Source organism: Caretta caretta, chromosome 24, assembly GCF_965140235.1.
Source record: "Caretta caretta isolate rCarCar2 chromosome 24, rCarCar1.hap1, whole genome shotgun sequence".
Taxonomy (NCBI): domain Eukaryota; kingdom Metazoa; phylum Chordata; order Testudines; family Cheloniidae; genus Caretta; species Caretta caretta.
The window spans coordinates 7,450,280-7,465,712 of NC_134229.1; the positions used below are offsets into that span (position 1 = coordinate 7,450,280).

Consider the following 15,433-nt stretch of genomic DNA (forward strand, 5'->3'; position numbering starts at 1 on the left):
CTCCCCCTGCCCTGCGCCCCAACATCCCTCTGCCCTGAACCCCAACACCTCCCCCTGCCCTCCACCCCAATATCCCCCTGCCCTGAGCCCCAACATCTCTCCCTGCCCTGAACCCCAATATCCCCCTGCCCTGCACCCCAACACCTCCCCCCTGCCCTGCACCCCAACATCCCCCTGCCCGGTCCTCCCGACACTTCCCCCGGCACCACAGTGGGCGGGCTTGGTTGCCATGGTTTCCCAGGCGGGGGGGGCGGTGCTACGTTCCGGTTCCGGTTCCGGTGTCTGTGGCTGGCCAGCGCGCGGGGCGCTCGGGGGGGGGGTGAGTGTCTCCCGGGGGCGGGGCCCCCCGTGCGGGCGGCGACCGGGGCGCGGTTCGGGTGCTGCGGCCGGAGGCCGCTCGGGATCCCCGGGCTCGCGTGGAAGCTGGGCCCGGCGCCGAGGCGGCCGCGTCCGTGGTCGTGGCCGGGACTCTCCTGGGCAGGCTGGGATCGGCCGGTCCCCAGCGAACGGGTGGGGCGAAGGGGGACCCCCGCCCCGGAGGGGGATGGGGGACGGCACCCCCCAGCCCGGGGAGGGGCTGCAGAGGAGGGGTGGGGGGACGGTTCCCCTTCCCAGCTATGAGGGGGTGGGGGCATGGCACCCGCCCCCCCAGTCCGAGGAGGGGTGTGGGACGGCACCTCCCCCCCCCGCCATTGGGGGTGGCAGGATCCCTTAATGAGAGGGTGTTGCTGAGATGCACCTTGTGCGATTAATTAACAGTACTTCATACATGTGAGATTTTGGCAAACGTTTTCACAAACTTGTCGTTGGAGAGCAAATGCTCAAAGTAGCCCCTCCCCCCTCCCCAAAATCCCCTACATACTTTACAATTGTTATTTTTTAAAGCTTGTCTTCAAAGGAATAGTAATTTAAAATGTGATCAGCGTGGGACAGGACAAGCAAGGCCTGACCAGAGGAAATCTGGGCACATCTAGTAGTATTTTCAAGAATTCTGCTGGTGTGTGACAATTTGCTGTTAATAGGGTCAAAAGCGATCTGGTTAAAATTTACTAAAGGAAAGGACCTTAGGATAGAAACAAATCGATTGCTCGGCACCATACACATCAATTGGAAAGGAACAAGAAATGTCTGTTTAGAAATCTGTTACTTATGCTTAAGTTTTGTGGCTTCTTTTCCCTGTAGATCTCAGACTTCACTTCAGTGGCCTCCCCGAAGAGCAGGTTATCTGTGTAGCAGCCAAAAACACAGTATAGAGGTCTCTAGCTCTGTGATTTAAGCTTCTTCAGGAACAGCTACACCCAAAATGTCACATCACCTGAAATTTATTGCCAGAACGGTGATGGTCCAGAATGGGAATGTGGATGCTGCTTACAGGACACTAAGCAGGTAAATGTTAACAGCTGTCAGACTCCACTCCAGAAGTAGCTGCATTTTACTGATGAGCAAAGTGAGTCCTCTGTATTTGTTTGTGGCAAATATTGTTTGGTTTGTCTGTGATTGGTTATGTCCATTCAGGTAAGTGTGATTTATATTTCTTTGCATACTGTTAGAGCAAAGAAACACTTGAGCAAATCATATGCTCGACTCCTGCTAGGGGAAGGGAGATTTCTAACAGGTAGTAATAGTTTTAATCGTATGTGGTCTAGTGGTTAGAGCAGTGGCCTGGGAGGGGGGGGGTCAGGAGTCTGGATTTTATTCTTGCTTCTGTCAGTTGAATGACTGTGACCAAATTGGATGATGAGGCTTGAGAACACAGAAAAATCACAAGGGGCCTTTAACAAGTGCTGGTAAGTGTGCATTTTCTGTCCCCTGACTTTAAACTGCAGTGAAGTAGCTTTACAGGGCTATGATCCAGTTAGGCTGTTCTGTCTAGTCTTTATTGTGCTGTGAGAGCAGCCTCTGAAACAAGCTGGCTGGCTCTGGGCATGGCAGACCTCCCAAGCAAAGGGAAGAACTCATTAATCCTGGAGAGTCAGTGAAATGGAGTTCAGTAAACCTGGGTTCATCAGGTATGTGAAATGCACAAGGCAACCACAGTCTCTCAGCTTCACTTAACATTTTCATTTTGTCACATGAAAATGAGAGTCCCAATACTGTATTAATTAAAATCACTAAATTTAAATCTGTATTACATTACATTTCAAGGGGAAAAGGTAACATTTAGCATAGATTAAAGCCAGTAAGCCTGTGAAAGGATGAATATTTCACATTGATCATGGGGGGGGGTGTCACAAAATAAATGTGCATGTATTTAAAAGGTGTAGATGCCAATGAGTGGAAGAACTAGTTTAGAGCAGCACAAAAGGGTTATAACTAGAAAATTGGGGTGACAATTTAAGGAAAACATGGGCTGAATACTAGGAAGTATTTGCTAATATCAAGATTTTGGACTGTGACATTCTATAGGATTTCAGGAGGGACAATCCACTAAAAACTGGGCTGGAGGGAGTAATCCTGCATTGGCACTGGGGTGTACTAGATCAGTGTTTTTTAACGACAAGTCCCTGAGATCTCCCTGACACAGTTTAGGAAGGCAGCAAGCTGGTCCCTGATATCAAAAAGATTGAGAAACATTGTACTAGATGGCCCACTAAGCCTTTTCCATATCGTATGAAAGAAGGATGATTTTGTGGACTAGAAACATGGCTTCATTTTCCCAACCTGCTGCTGATATATCATCTGGATAAACCTGTTCTGTCTGCCCTGGATAAAATCACTTCTCTCTGCACCTCAGCTTCCCACCCGGAAAATGAGGATAATACCACCTTGCAGATGTGTTGGGAAGCTTTGAGATCCTAAGATGGAAAGCATCAGAGAAGGATAAAATGTTATTGTAGTTCATGTCTGTGAAGGATTGCACAGAGGTGGGAGGCTTAGTTTAGAACAGAGAGAAATGGAGTGTGGAAATTCAGCTGAACTTTAATTCTTGAGGAAATTGCTGTCATGCAAATTAAAATGATACAACTTGCGTGATGGCTTACAGCTTGGTCCTGCATTCCTTGTGCACCCCAAACTGCCACTGACTGAATTCAAGACAAGACTTTCAGCTTGCAGTGTCTGTGGTAGAAACGAAAGTGTCCACTGTGTAGGGATAGTAAACTTCTTGCTGTGTTATTAACCCTTTACTTGTTCCTCAGAAACAACAAACTAAAATGCTGAAGTCTTTTATCTCATTTGATCATTGGGCAATGTCTTTATATTGGCCTGTGACACTTGCTTTCTTCTTCCGAATAATACTGTGAAGGGACATTTGTCTTGCCATGAGGTCTAGCATACATGTGCTAGCATGCCTTTGTTTGGAACAGTGGAAAGCATTAAGGATAATGCTCAACAGATCTGGATGAGGTCTTAGTTCGGTGGGGAACTCTGTCTTGGGGAAAGAAATATTAATTTATGCCAGGCTTTTTCATTTCAAGATAAATTGTCAAGCCTCATGGCTGGACCATGTTTAGAATTTAATGTCTTTTTCACTGCCTTTCCCTTATTCTTCTCTGGTCATCATTTGATTTTTCCAGGTTAATGTGAATTCATTGGGCAGTGCTCTATAGTATGGGTATGTAGATCTCCATCCATCGGAGGAGGCATAGCCTGGTGTATGTGATTTACAGTGTAAGCTGCTAGGGAATTTTTCTGTATTTGTGCATTGCCAAGTATATTGTCAGAGCTCAATAAATAATGGGCCTGAACATAGGAGCCAGGGTTCTGTGATTGATTTCTGGCTTTGACAAGGACTTTCTCACTGCTTGTGAGTCAAGATGTATGTTTCTCCATCTGCAAAATGTAAATACTGTACATCCCTTCTGTAGATTAACCAGTGTCTGCAAATGTAACATGCTGTAGAATAATAATACTTTGTCTTTCTCTAGCACCTTGCATCTGAGGCACTAACATTAACTAAGCCCTACAGTTCTTTCCCTTGTCCCATGAGATGAGTGGTGTATCCCCATTTTACAGATGGGGAAACAGGTGGGGGCAAGGGGTGAAGTGACTTGCTCGTGGTGTGTCAGAGAGTCAGTGGCAGAGCTGAGAGTATTATGAAGATCTGATGCCCAGTGATCTGCACTAACCGCTGCACCACTCTGCCTCTGGGGATTCCACTGAGTCCATGTTTGTGTATTTGCGGGTCCCTCATTGCAGGCATATGGATATATAGACTGCTCTAGAATAATGGGACATGGGCTCTTGGGAGTATGGGCATTGTATCTTCTACTGCAGTTGAGTTAGTGAGCCACAAATATAGCGAAGCTTGTCTAAGGCTTTGTCTACACTGCCAATTGAACGACAAAACTTTTGTCATACACAGGTGCTTAAACCCCCCCCCCCCCTCCGAAAGACAAAAGTTTTGCCACAGCAAGTGACAGTGTAAATGGCTCGTTGTCGGCAGGAGCACTCTCCTGTTCACAACGCGAATCCCGCTTGTAGGGGGTGGAAGTATTTTATCCACAAAAGTGCTGACAAACAGCGTTTACACTGCCCGACTTTTAGCAACATGGCTGTATTGCTAAAAGCTGTGTAGTGTAGAAAAAGCCTAGATCACTGATGTCCCATAAGCCCAGCACATATATTTCAACATCGCCTTGCTTTGGGATTTTATTTGCTTTACTAGCATGTGGGTTTGTATCTTCATTCACAGGAGAGAAGAACGTGTTATTCAAAAACCAGTTGGAGAACATTTCAATCTCTCTGGTCACTTGATTACAGACCTAAAAGTTGCAATTCTTCAACAAAAAAACTTCAGAAACAGACTCCAATGAGAGACTGCTGAATTGGAATTAATTTGCAAACTGGACACCATTACATTAGGCTTGAATAAAGACTGGGTGTGGATGTGTCATTACACGAAGTAAAACTATTTCCCCATATTTATCATCTCCCCCCACCCCACTGTTCCTCACACGGTCTTGTCAACTGCTGGGAATGGCCCACCTTGATTATCACTACAAAAGGTGTTTTTTTTTCCTCTCCTGCTGGTAATAGTTCACCTTACCTGATCACTCTCCTTACAGTGTGTATGGTAACACCCATTGTTTCATGTTCTCTGTGTATATAAAATCTCTCCACTGTATTTTCCACTGCATGCATCCGATGAAGTGAGCTGTAGCTTATGCTCAGATAAATTTGTTAGTCTCTAAGGTGCCACGAGTACTCCTTTTCTTTTTGCAGATACAGACTAACACGGCTGCTACTCTGAAATTCTTCAGTCTTGTGATCATACTGACCTCTGCTGGCTTCAGTACTAAAAATCCAGAAGGGCAATATGTTTTCTTTGTTAGCTCTCAATCTCATTGTGACATTGATTCAAACACTGGCAACAGGCTTCAGCTTCTGTTAAGTACTTTGATCTCCTAGGCTAGCGTTTTAAGGGCAGGAGTGACAACTAAAATTGTGATTTCTTGCACATTGTTATGTGTGTGTTTGCGTGGTGTTAGGGTCCTCTGTTTGTGGTGTTTCCCCCCTGTCCAATAATGAGACTGTCTTTGGAAAAGATTGGACTTTGGACCTGGGGTTTTGTTCAGCATAAAACCTCTTTTCTGCTGTGTAAGGCAAATACTTCATTTACCTGGGGCTTCATCATCATAAAGAAATTTAGAAAAAACAGCTGCTTTTATTTCAAAGGCACAGTATAACCTTTATTCTCCCTTGCTATGCCCTGTTCTGTAGTGTGCCATATATCTGTTGGTCAGCCCCATTCACCCCAGAGCTGGCTGCCTTTCAGTGGTGCTATACACATGTAGTTTGTGATGTGCTTTTGGATTTGAAAAGTGCTGTAAAAATGTAAAAGGTTATTAATTATAGGGTTATGTTCCTAAATATTAAAGCCTGTAAAGTCTCTTTTAAAGAGAACTGGATAAATTCATGGAGGTTAAGTCCATTAATGGCTGTTAGCCAGTATGGGTAAGGAATGGTGTCCCTAGCCTCTGTTTGTCAGAGGGTGGAGATGGATGGCAGGAGAGAGATCACTTGATCATTACCCGTTAGGTTCACTTCCTCTGGGGCACCTGGCACTGGCCACTGTCGGCAGACAGGATACTGGGCTAGATGGACTTTTGGTCTGACCCAGTATGGCCATTCTTATGTTCCCCCATAGTCCTGATGTTCTATCTAGCTACCACTCCAAGGTGATGTGAAACTGAGAACTTTGCTGAAGTGCGGAGCTGGATTACACTAGAATCAAGGAAGTGGTGTTTTGGAATACGGTATGGCTCTGCAAAGTCACTTACTTCTGTATCCAAAGGATCCCTTTACGTAACAAGCTTTGCAAAGCTATGCCCTGTACTTCAAACCCGTGTATACATGGTGTCCTCGAGGCTGGCTCCATGCTGCACCGGCTTCTTTGATTGCTATGCTATTGCAGCACAGTGCATGCCAGGTCGTAACTGGGTTGGAGCTGGCTGATCGTGGCTAGAGGGGACCTAATTCCCAGCTGCAGTCGGAACCATTCAGCACTGATTAGCTCATTTAACAAACGTATTTGCAGGTCAGCTTCTGGCCCTCAGATCCTTGACTGCATCCCTTTTTAACAGCAGACTACAGAATGTGTGGCTTTGTATTTCTTCTCTTGTTTCTGCGCCCAGCAGATTTGCGGATCATAGTTGTTGGTTTAAATATAGATTGGACGGCAGTTCCACCATAGGTGTTTGTTCAGAACCGTACCAAGGGCAACACGGTTTTAAAATGCCTGTGCAGCTGGTGAGCTGAACATGTGTCTCTCTCAGCTCTTGCCCGTGGGACTCGCTAAGCGCGCGATGTGACATAACAAGTGCTTGATGCAGGAAAACTTGCTGCCTTCAGATTGGCTGCCCTTTTGGGACAAGGAGGGGAACTAGAAACAACTGAGCTGTATCTTATTGGATGCTGGATGCTTGTGGGTGGGTTTTCCAGTCCATTGAAGACTATTTATCTTACACTCGTTATCTGCTGACATACAGGCTGCGTGCATTGCCATGTGAATGCTTATGCTCTAAAAAGGCTTCTATTCAAATGTGAACTTTGTTAAAGGGAAACTGTCAGATTAAAAAAATATTTTTTTAAAAAGCAAATTTCTTTGTGATGCCAGCAGTACTTTACACTATTACCTCAAGAGTAATGTTGTTTTAAAATCTAACGTATCTGTCATTTATTTACTGATGGGTTTTTTTTATTTGGCACTTCATTTTGTTTGGGCAATGAAAACTAACCAATCAATTTCGCGTTTTTCTGGTTAGTTTCATTTTCTGATTCACATGCCCTGTCAGAGATGCTGCAGTGTTTGAGTTCCCAGCACCGAAAGGAAATTTTTAAATCTCAACAAAAACCAGTTTTCATTGGTTGTTGTTTTTTTAATAATATAATTAAAACTCCATTGTTAATAATCAGGTTTGTAAAACCTTTTCTTTATAAGAAATTGCTGGCCTAAACTACTGTAATTGACAGTATTCCTTTAAAATCTGTAACAGGTTTGATCAGGGCTGTATTACTGGCCAGGTCAAGCATCACTACAGCATGTTGCTAAATCTATATAAGCTCTGTCTGAATTAGCCCTTAACCTGTTCTTTGCTGATAAGAAATTCACAAGTAGACACATCAAGTACTTTATGTGAAAGGACAGCTAAACAGCAGTTTTCTCCACATAGTGGTGAAATCCCCCTATTGTGCATTCTGATTTTCTTTAAGAAAGAATAAAGAGCAACAAAAAATGATCAGGCAGGTGGAGGGATCAATTTCAGAGGAAAGATTAAGGCCCTGTCTCTGCTTTAAAAATAGCCATGTCTAAGTGTTAGAACAGGATTTATTCTTGTCCGCATAGATGAGAACATGTTGTTATATACATGTTGGGAAACCATGTTTCAGCTCTTTAAGATACTTAGGCTAAAACATGGTTCCTATACATGTCTTTTTCTGTCCACACAAGCAAGAAAAAAAGTTTCGCTTTTGTAGTGTAGGTGTAATTTGGCTAAAAGGGGAATGATGTGTAAGTTGAAAGATGTAACAACCCAGGAAGGAGAGGAGTTAAGTAGGGTGGAATAACTAGAGGTAATGGTTTGAAATTAAAAAAGGGAAATGCCTGGCTGAATGTCAAGGAAAACTTCCCAGTAGTGTGATATATTAGGCTATGGATTCATCTCCTTTGGGAAGTGGTAGAAGCCTCCTTGCTCAGCATATTGTAAAACTGGACGTCACAAACCACAAGTGGTTGGACCTCAGTGTAGAGATGGACTGAGTGGCTTAGTAGGTCCTTTTCTTTCTTCTGTTGTTCTGTGATTGCTCTGCCAGCGGAGGAAGGATGGTTTTGCACAGGTATGGGAGCTAGAAGGTCTGGATTATGATCTTGGCTCTGCCCGATTCATTCTGTGACCTGGGGCAAGTCACTTCCCTGATCTCTCTGCTTCTGTTTCCCTTCTCTGTAAAATTCCTCTCAATGTCCAATGTGTGCAGGATAAAGCAGAGGAAGCAGCTATTTCTGATCTTACTTTGGAAAAGCTGCAGAATCTGATGTGACAAGATCTAAGCCTGTCTTTGACTGACAGCTGTGACAGGTAAATTCCTCTAGTGCCTGAAGGAGGAGATACACTCCTATGCTCCAGTTATTGTTAGTGTCCTAAGCCACAGGCAAAATGGATCTCAGGCAATTTTATGTGAATTGAATTCTTATGCAGCAGCTGTATTTACACAGTTTAGCAGCTGGACTGGCTGAGATCCAAGGGTCTTGTTAAAGGTTATTCAATGAAGTCAGTAACTCAGCATTGGCATCAAGCCCTTTCGGCAACCACTAAATCACCCTGCTCCTCATCTGAGGCTGTTAAATGTGCCTGTAGTCTGACATGGCATATCAGAAAACCCACTATAGTCCTTCAAGTGCAATCTGTGGTTAGGAGTTTTCCTCTGACTAGCAGGCAAGGGGAGAATGCATGAAATAACGCTTTCCTCTTGTTGGTAGGGTATTTCATGGAAACAAAGGGCTGGAAGGGACCTTGAGAAGTCATCAAGTCCAGCCCCCTGTGCTGAGACAGAACCTGGTAAATCTAGACCATCCCTGACAGGTTTGTCCAACCTGTTCTTAAAAACCTCCAATGATGGGATTCCACAACCTCCTTTGGAAGCCTATTCCAGAGCTTAACTATTCTTATACTTAAAAAGGTTTTCTGAGTATCTAACCTCAATATCCTTTGCTGTAGATTAAGCCTATTACTTGTTGTCCCACCTTCAGTGGGCATGGAGAACAACTGATCACGGTCCTCTTTATAACAGGTCTTAGCATATTTGAAGATGATCATCAGGTCCTCGTCATTTGTCTTTTCTCAAGACTAAACATGTCCCCTTTTTTTAACCTTTCCTCGTAGATCAGGTTTTCTAAACCTTTTATCATTTTTGTTGCTCTCCTCTGGACTCTCTCCAATTTGCCACATCTTTCCTAAAGTCTGGCACCCAGAACTAGACACAGGACTCCAGCTGAGGCCTCACCAGTGCCGAGTGGAGCAGGACAAGTACCTCCCATGTCTTACATATGACACTCCTGTTAATGATATTAGCCTTTTTTGCGACTTCATCACATTGTTGACTCTCATTCAGTATGTGATTCACTAAGCACTACTTTACCACCCAGCCAATTATTCCCCATTTTCTAGCTGTGCATTTGATTTTTCCTTCCTAAATGAAGTACTTTGCACTTGTCTTTATTGAATTTCATCTTGTTGAATTCAGACCAATTCTCCAAATTGTCAAGGTCTTTTTGAATTCTAATCCTGTTCTCCAAAGTGCCTGCAACCCCTCCCAGCTTGGTGTCATCTGCAAATTTTACAAGCATACACTGTACTTCATTATCTAAGTCATTAATGAAAATATTGAATAGTTCCTGCCCCAGGATTGACCTTCGTGGTACCACACTGGATATGCCTTCCCAGTTTGACAGCGAACCATTAAGTATTCTTTGAGTGTGGTCTTTCAACCTATTGTGCACCCACCTTATAGTAATTTCATCTACCACATGTCCTTAGTTTGCTTATGAGAATGTCATGTGGGACTATCAAAAGCCTTACTAAAATCAAGATATATCACATCATCTGCTTCTCCCATAGCTACTAGGCCAGTAACCCTGACAAAGAAGGAAATTAAGAAGGTTTGACATGATTTGTGCTTGGCAAATTCATGCTGGCTATTCCTTATAACGTTGCTATCCTTCAGGTGCCCACAGATTGGTTGTTTAATAATTTGATCCAGTATCTTTCCAGGTATCGAAGTCTGGCTGATTGGTCTATAATTCCCCAGGTCTTCTTTGTTCCCCTTTTTAAAGACACTATGTTTCCCGTTCTGTAGTCTTCTGGGACTTCACCCCTCCCCCATGTGTTCTCAGAGACAATTGCAAACAGTTCCAAGATTAAAAGGAGGACATGTGGCACCTTAGAGACTAACAAATTTATTTGAGCATAAGCTTTCGTGAGCTACAGCTCACTTCATTGCTTCACCTAGTTTCTTAGGTACCCTAGGATGAATTTCGTTAGGTCCTGCTGACTTTAATACTTCTAACTTATCTAAATATTCTTTAATGTGATCTTTCCTGTTTTGACTTGCTTTCTTTCCCCCTTATTGTTAATATTATGTTGAGTATCCAGTCACCATTCACCTTTTTAGCGACGCAAAATAGGCATTAAATACCTCAGGTTTCTTGATGTCATCAGTTATTAGCTCTTCTTCCCTGCTACATAGAGAACCTACGCTTTCCTTCATCTTTCTCTTGCTACTGATGTATTTAAAGACCCTCTTATTGCTTTTTGTGTTCCTTGCTAGGGGTAACTCATTTTGTGCCTTAGCCTTTCTGAGGGCTTGTCTTCACTGATGCAGCTGTGCTGCTGTAGTGCTTTAGTGAAGAAGCCATTAGGCCGGATATAGCTACTATGCCCTGAGAGGCAGTTGCTGCGTCAGTGGGAGAAGCTCTTCTGCGCTCTACACAGGGGGTTAGGTGGTTATAACTATGTTGTTCAGGGGTGTGAATTTTTCACATCCCTGCGCAACATTACTGAAACCGATAGAAGTTTGTAGTGTAGACCTGGCCTGATTTTGTTCCTACATGCTTGTGCTATTCTTTTGTACTCCTCCTTAGCAATTTGTCTGTGTCTCACTTCTGGCAGTCAGGAACCTTTTAGCTACAAGTTCTTAACTCTTATTCTGTTAAAATGCATGGGAAATGGTTGAGAGCCACTACCTGAACTCTGGTAGGAGTCCTATTGTGAGAGAAGGGGACCGAGAGTTGACATCGCAAGGAAAACTACTGTAGGGTAAGGCTCACCTGCTCAGTTACAGAATGGGGAAGGACACCGTCCTGCCTGCTTATAATGGATAGCTTGCCAGCAGTAATGCTGTTGAGACCATTTCCGTGAATAACTTAGCACAGGAATGCAGCTGAAACAGACGTGTTGCGTTCAGTGAAATGTATGTAAGCCAGCCTTATTGAGAAGGCCTTTTGTGTAGCAGAGTCTGTTCTCTTACAGAATGTGTCATGTTGTGGATAAAAGGTTCCTCATCTCTGTGGGGATGCCCTGGGGAGGCCTGATCCAAAGCCCCTTGAAGTCAATGGGAGTCTTCCTATTGCCTGCAGCAATGTCTGGTTCAGACTATATGTGGCCTTCTCTAATCTCTCTGCACTACTGCCCTCTGCTGAATAGCACATGTATGAGCCTGCAGCCTAAAGAGGAGAGAGACTATAAAATCTAACAGTGGAGGTAGCTGCCACAGTCCCATTATTCCATGATTTTTTATTACAGCTACCAGATAGTTTAATAACAAAGTTTTAAAGGTTTCAGAGGAACAGCCGTGTTAGTCTGTATTCGCAAAAAGAAAAGGAGTACTTGTGGCACCTTAGAGACTAACCAATTTATTTGAGCATGAGCTCTCGTGAGCTACAGCTCACTTCATCAGAGGGATTTTATTTTCCTCCTTACAGTTCTCAATGTGCTCATAGGCACAATGTACGACACAGACCCCAAAATGAAGCCCAGGAAATACTGATTAATACAGAAGATTTGAAAATTGTGTGGGGCCCATTTCTCTAGCTGAAATCACCCCCTTTTTTTATTTGACATTTCTGATGTTAATTTCTAGAAATAAACAGTTTTGTGGACAAATTTGAATCTGCAAAACGGGATAGCATTTGTCATGGGAGGCAGTTGGGAGGGTTCATTATTTTTGCTGCTTAATAAATTATGCCAATTGTGCTGAAGTCACCTGTTGGTGCCATTGACTGGGAGGGAGTGTGGATTGATGGTGAGAGCAGGGGGCTGAGAGATAGGACTTCTAGATTCTATTCCTCTGATTTACTGTGTGGACAACTGACTTCACTGTGCTTTAGACTTAACGAATGTATGTAAAGCTCTTTATTATGCTCAACTGTAAGGCCCTCGGGAAATGCAAAATATGACACTTCATTAATTTCCTCAGAATTCTAACAGTGGATGGGATCATTGAGGATGCCAAGCGGCGCCGGTACTATGAGAAACCATGCCGCAAGAGGCAGCGGGAGACCTACGAGATGTGCCGGCGGATTTATAACACAGAGATGGCCAGGAAGATTGCATTTCTAATGAGGAAGAATCGACAGGACCCCTGGCTAGGCTGTTAGGTCCAAAGAATTACAATAGCTGGGGAAACAGCCCAGTGACTTCTGTTTTAAAAAAAACAAAAAAACAAAAAAACCAAAACATACTGCTGTCAGATCTGATCGCCTCATGGCTAGTTTCAGCCAAGAGACCAATGACTGAATGGGTCATGGAGACTGATCTCCCTTCTTCACCAGGGCAGGACTGAAGGACATCATACCATAGAATCTCTGTTTCTGAGCAGTTGCCATGTTGTCTTTCTATCTGTTAATAAAGTGACCATTTTAGCATGTTGTCCTGCTGTTCTTGGGTGACACAAACATAAGGAAACTATATTAATTCAGAGTTTAGAATTGGCTTTCCCTTTTATGAACAATTCCTTTAAATAGTGCTTGCTGCTCATTATAATTAGAGCCCTGCAAATCTGCCGATATCTGCAGAGATCCGCATCCGTGAATGCAGATATCCGTGGACCATTTTTGCAGATCCCGGGTGGATGGGGATTCAAATTTTGTATCCGTGCCGGGCTCTAATTATAATCTCCTACTTGGCAGTGCTTGTGAAAACAGGGAAAAACCTGAGTTAGGTCTGATTTATTCCAGAATAAAGATGCTGCTGCAAGTATTTTCATTCTCCCTCCCTTTATTTTACTCTCCGTTGGTTGGCAGTAAAGGGTGTGGATTATGGAATTCGTATACATCATTTGCAGATTATTTTTAAGACAGTAGAGGTTCAGAGCCTTATCCTCATTTATACTGTGGTCCCATTATTCAACTCTGGTAGTGAAAAGGGGCCTTAAAATGAATGTAAACATATTCCACCCACTTCCGGGCTTCTTTACTCTGACAAAATAAGAGTATAAAATAAAACAAGTCCTCAGAGTCCTGGGAGAGTACAGCTGCTTCTGTAGTGTTTTAACTTATTTTTTTTTAATGGAGTATCCATTTAATTTTCTCCAGTTTTTTTAAGGTTCCTCTTAAGCAATCATGTCAGGAAATGTCAAAGTTAAGCTTGCAGATATAATTTTCAGACCCTCCTTTCCCTGCTTCTGTAAATGCTTTCCTGAATATGATCAATCCTGTTTTTCACATAATTATACTTTTTCTGACAATCTTACACACATGTAGTGTCTTGTAATACCCTTTGTTGTGTGCCAGAGTCCACAAAAGTGATTTGTATAGTTGGACTACATAATACTGGCTGCCCCCAATGGAAAAATAAAATAAAATTTAGCACTTGGGGGGGGAAAAAAACAAAAGGTTTGTTTCTAAGATCCCATCTAAGAGGTCCTCAACCTCTTTCAGTATGGAAAGTATTTAGTGTATTTTTAGATATCTTTTAATATCTAGACAACTAGAAATGAGAAGTCAATCCCTTGTGACTAGCAAGTCCTTTGTGGAGAGCAGTGTGAGAACCTTTATAAAAGGGGATGAGTTTGGATGGGTGTACACTATAAACTTTTGCTGGTATAATAATGTTAGAGGGTTGATTATTTCCACAGACTCAAGTAACCAAGTGGACAGAAAAGAGAAGTCCTTCAGCACTTAGAGCATGAGGAGATGCTCCTACTAATAAATGATTGGGGAACAAATAAGGTGGAAGCATTTATCTCCTGAAGCTATTTGCCTTATAATTGGGTATACTTGGAAGTGGATCTTGTAATATCCTGCCACTGATATTGCATTGTGCAGCAGACTGGTTACTGGATGCCTCTGATTATGATATTAGGGATACCTGCAGCTATTCTGTTTCAAAACTCTGTTCTCACAAATTAGGGTGTATGTCACAGGATTAGTACTGGGATGGGAAACCTCCAAAGACCAGCTGGGCTGAGATAGGAAATTTATGATGATAGTTCAAAAGCTGGCTATCTTCTTTGTGAAGCAATTCCCTGTTGACATGCTTGCATTACTCATGCTGGGGTCAGCTCAAGTTCTACAGTGAATTACAACAAGCATCACTGCATGCGAGGTCTTGGTAGAACAAGGATTGGCTGCCTGTCTCATGTTTTTTTCCTTAGCACCATACTCTCCATTAAATGCTAGATTTAGGCAGATGAATGGTTCTAAAAATTATATGAATGGAGTTCACCCAGATGTGATGGCATCAAGCCATGACATGCCTGGGTGACCTCATGAGCCACCATAATGAAACTCTGCCATAGTGTTGCAATGTGGTAACTGCAGGTGTCAGCTGTACAGTGCATTGTATTGGCTTTCTGGCATGGTGCAATGATATACTCAGCTGCTGCTGCTTGCAGAGCGGCATGGCCAAGACCATGGGAGGAACAAGAAGGTAATTTGACAGCATGACACACGTTGGCATGATTTTACCATTGCCATTTATCATGGGTGCTATGAGGGCAGGCTTCTGCCAAGCCGTTGGTCCTCTCTCCTATGCTCCTCCTGGGCCTCGGGGAAGCTGGGGACCAAGAACTCACCCCAACCCCACTTTGCTATTCCCCTTAGCCCTTGCAAAAGCTGGGTACCAGCACCTGAGCCCTCTGGATCCCCTGCCCTCCAGCTCCTGAAATAGGCCCCTGTGGGTGGCGGGGCCATGACCCCAGCCCCTCTGGATCCCCTGCCCTCCAGCTCCTGAAATTGGCCCCTGTGGGTGGCGGGGCCATGACCCCAGCCCCTCTGGATCCCCTGCCCTCCAGCTCCTGAAATTGGCCCCTGTGGGTGGCGGGGCCATGACCCCAGGCCCTCTAGAGTCCCTGCCCTCTGTAGGTGGTGGGGCCAGGACCCCAGCCGCCCTGGATCACTTGTCCCAGGCCCCAAATCTCCCTTTCCACTCGCCCTGCAGCAGCTCCTCGCGTGGAACGGGGAGGTGCTGGGCTTTTCTCTCTCTCTCCCCCCCCCCGG

The 15,433-nt window shown here is 44.0% G+C and overlaps 1 protein-coding gene across 2 annotated transcripts; it reads left to right on the top strand.

Moving 5' to 3' along the window:
- The first annotated feature begins 260 nt into the window (after positions 1-260).
- On the top strand, positions 261-12,859 carry MRPS21 (mitochondrial ribosomal protein S21). 2 transcript variants are annotated; one of them, XM_075122781.1, is made up of 3 exons: positions 261-323; positions 1,183-1,386; positions 12,412-12,859. In XM_075122781.1, exons 2-3 carry the CDS (start codon positions 1,304-1,306, stop codon positions 12,590-12,592), a joined length of 264 nt encoding a protein of 87 aa, XP_074978882.1. In that variant the 5' UTR covers positions 261-323; positions 1,183-1,303; the 3' UTR covers positions 12,593-12,859. The 2 variants fall into 2 exon arrangements, with proteins under 2 accessions (XP_074978882.1, XP_048684678.1); XM_048828721.2 differs by lacking the exon at positions 261-323 and adding an exon at positions 352-510.
- Positions 12,860-15,433: the final 2,574 nt, after the last annotated feature.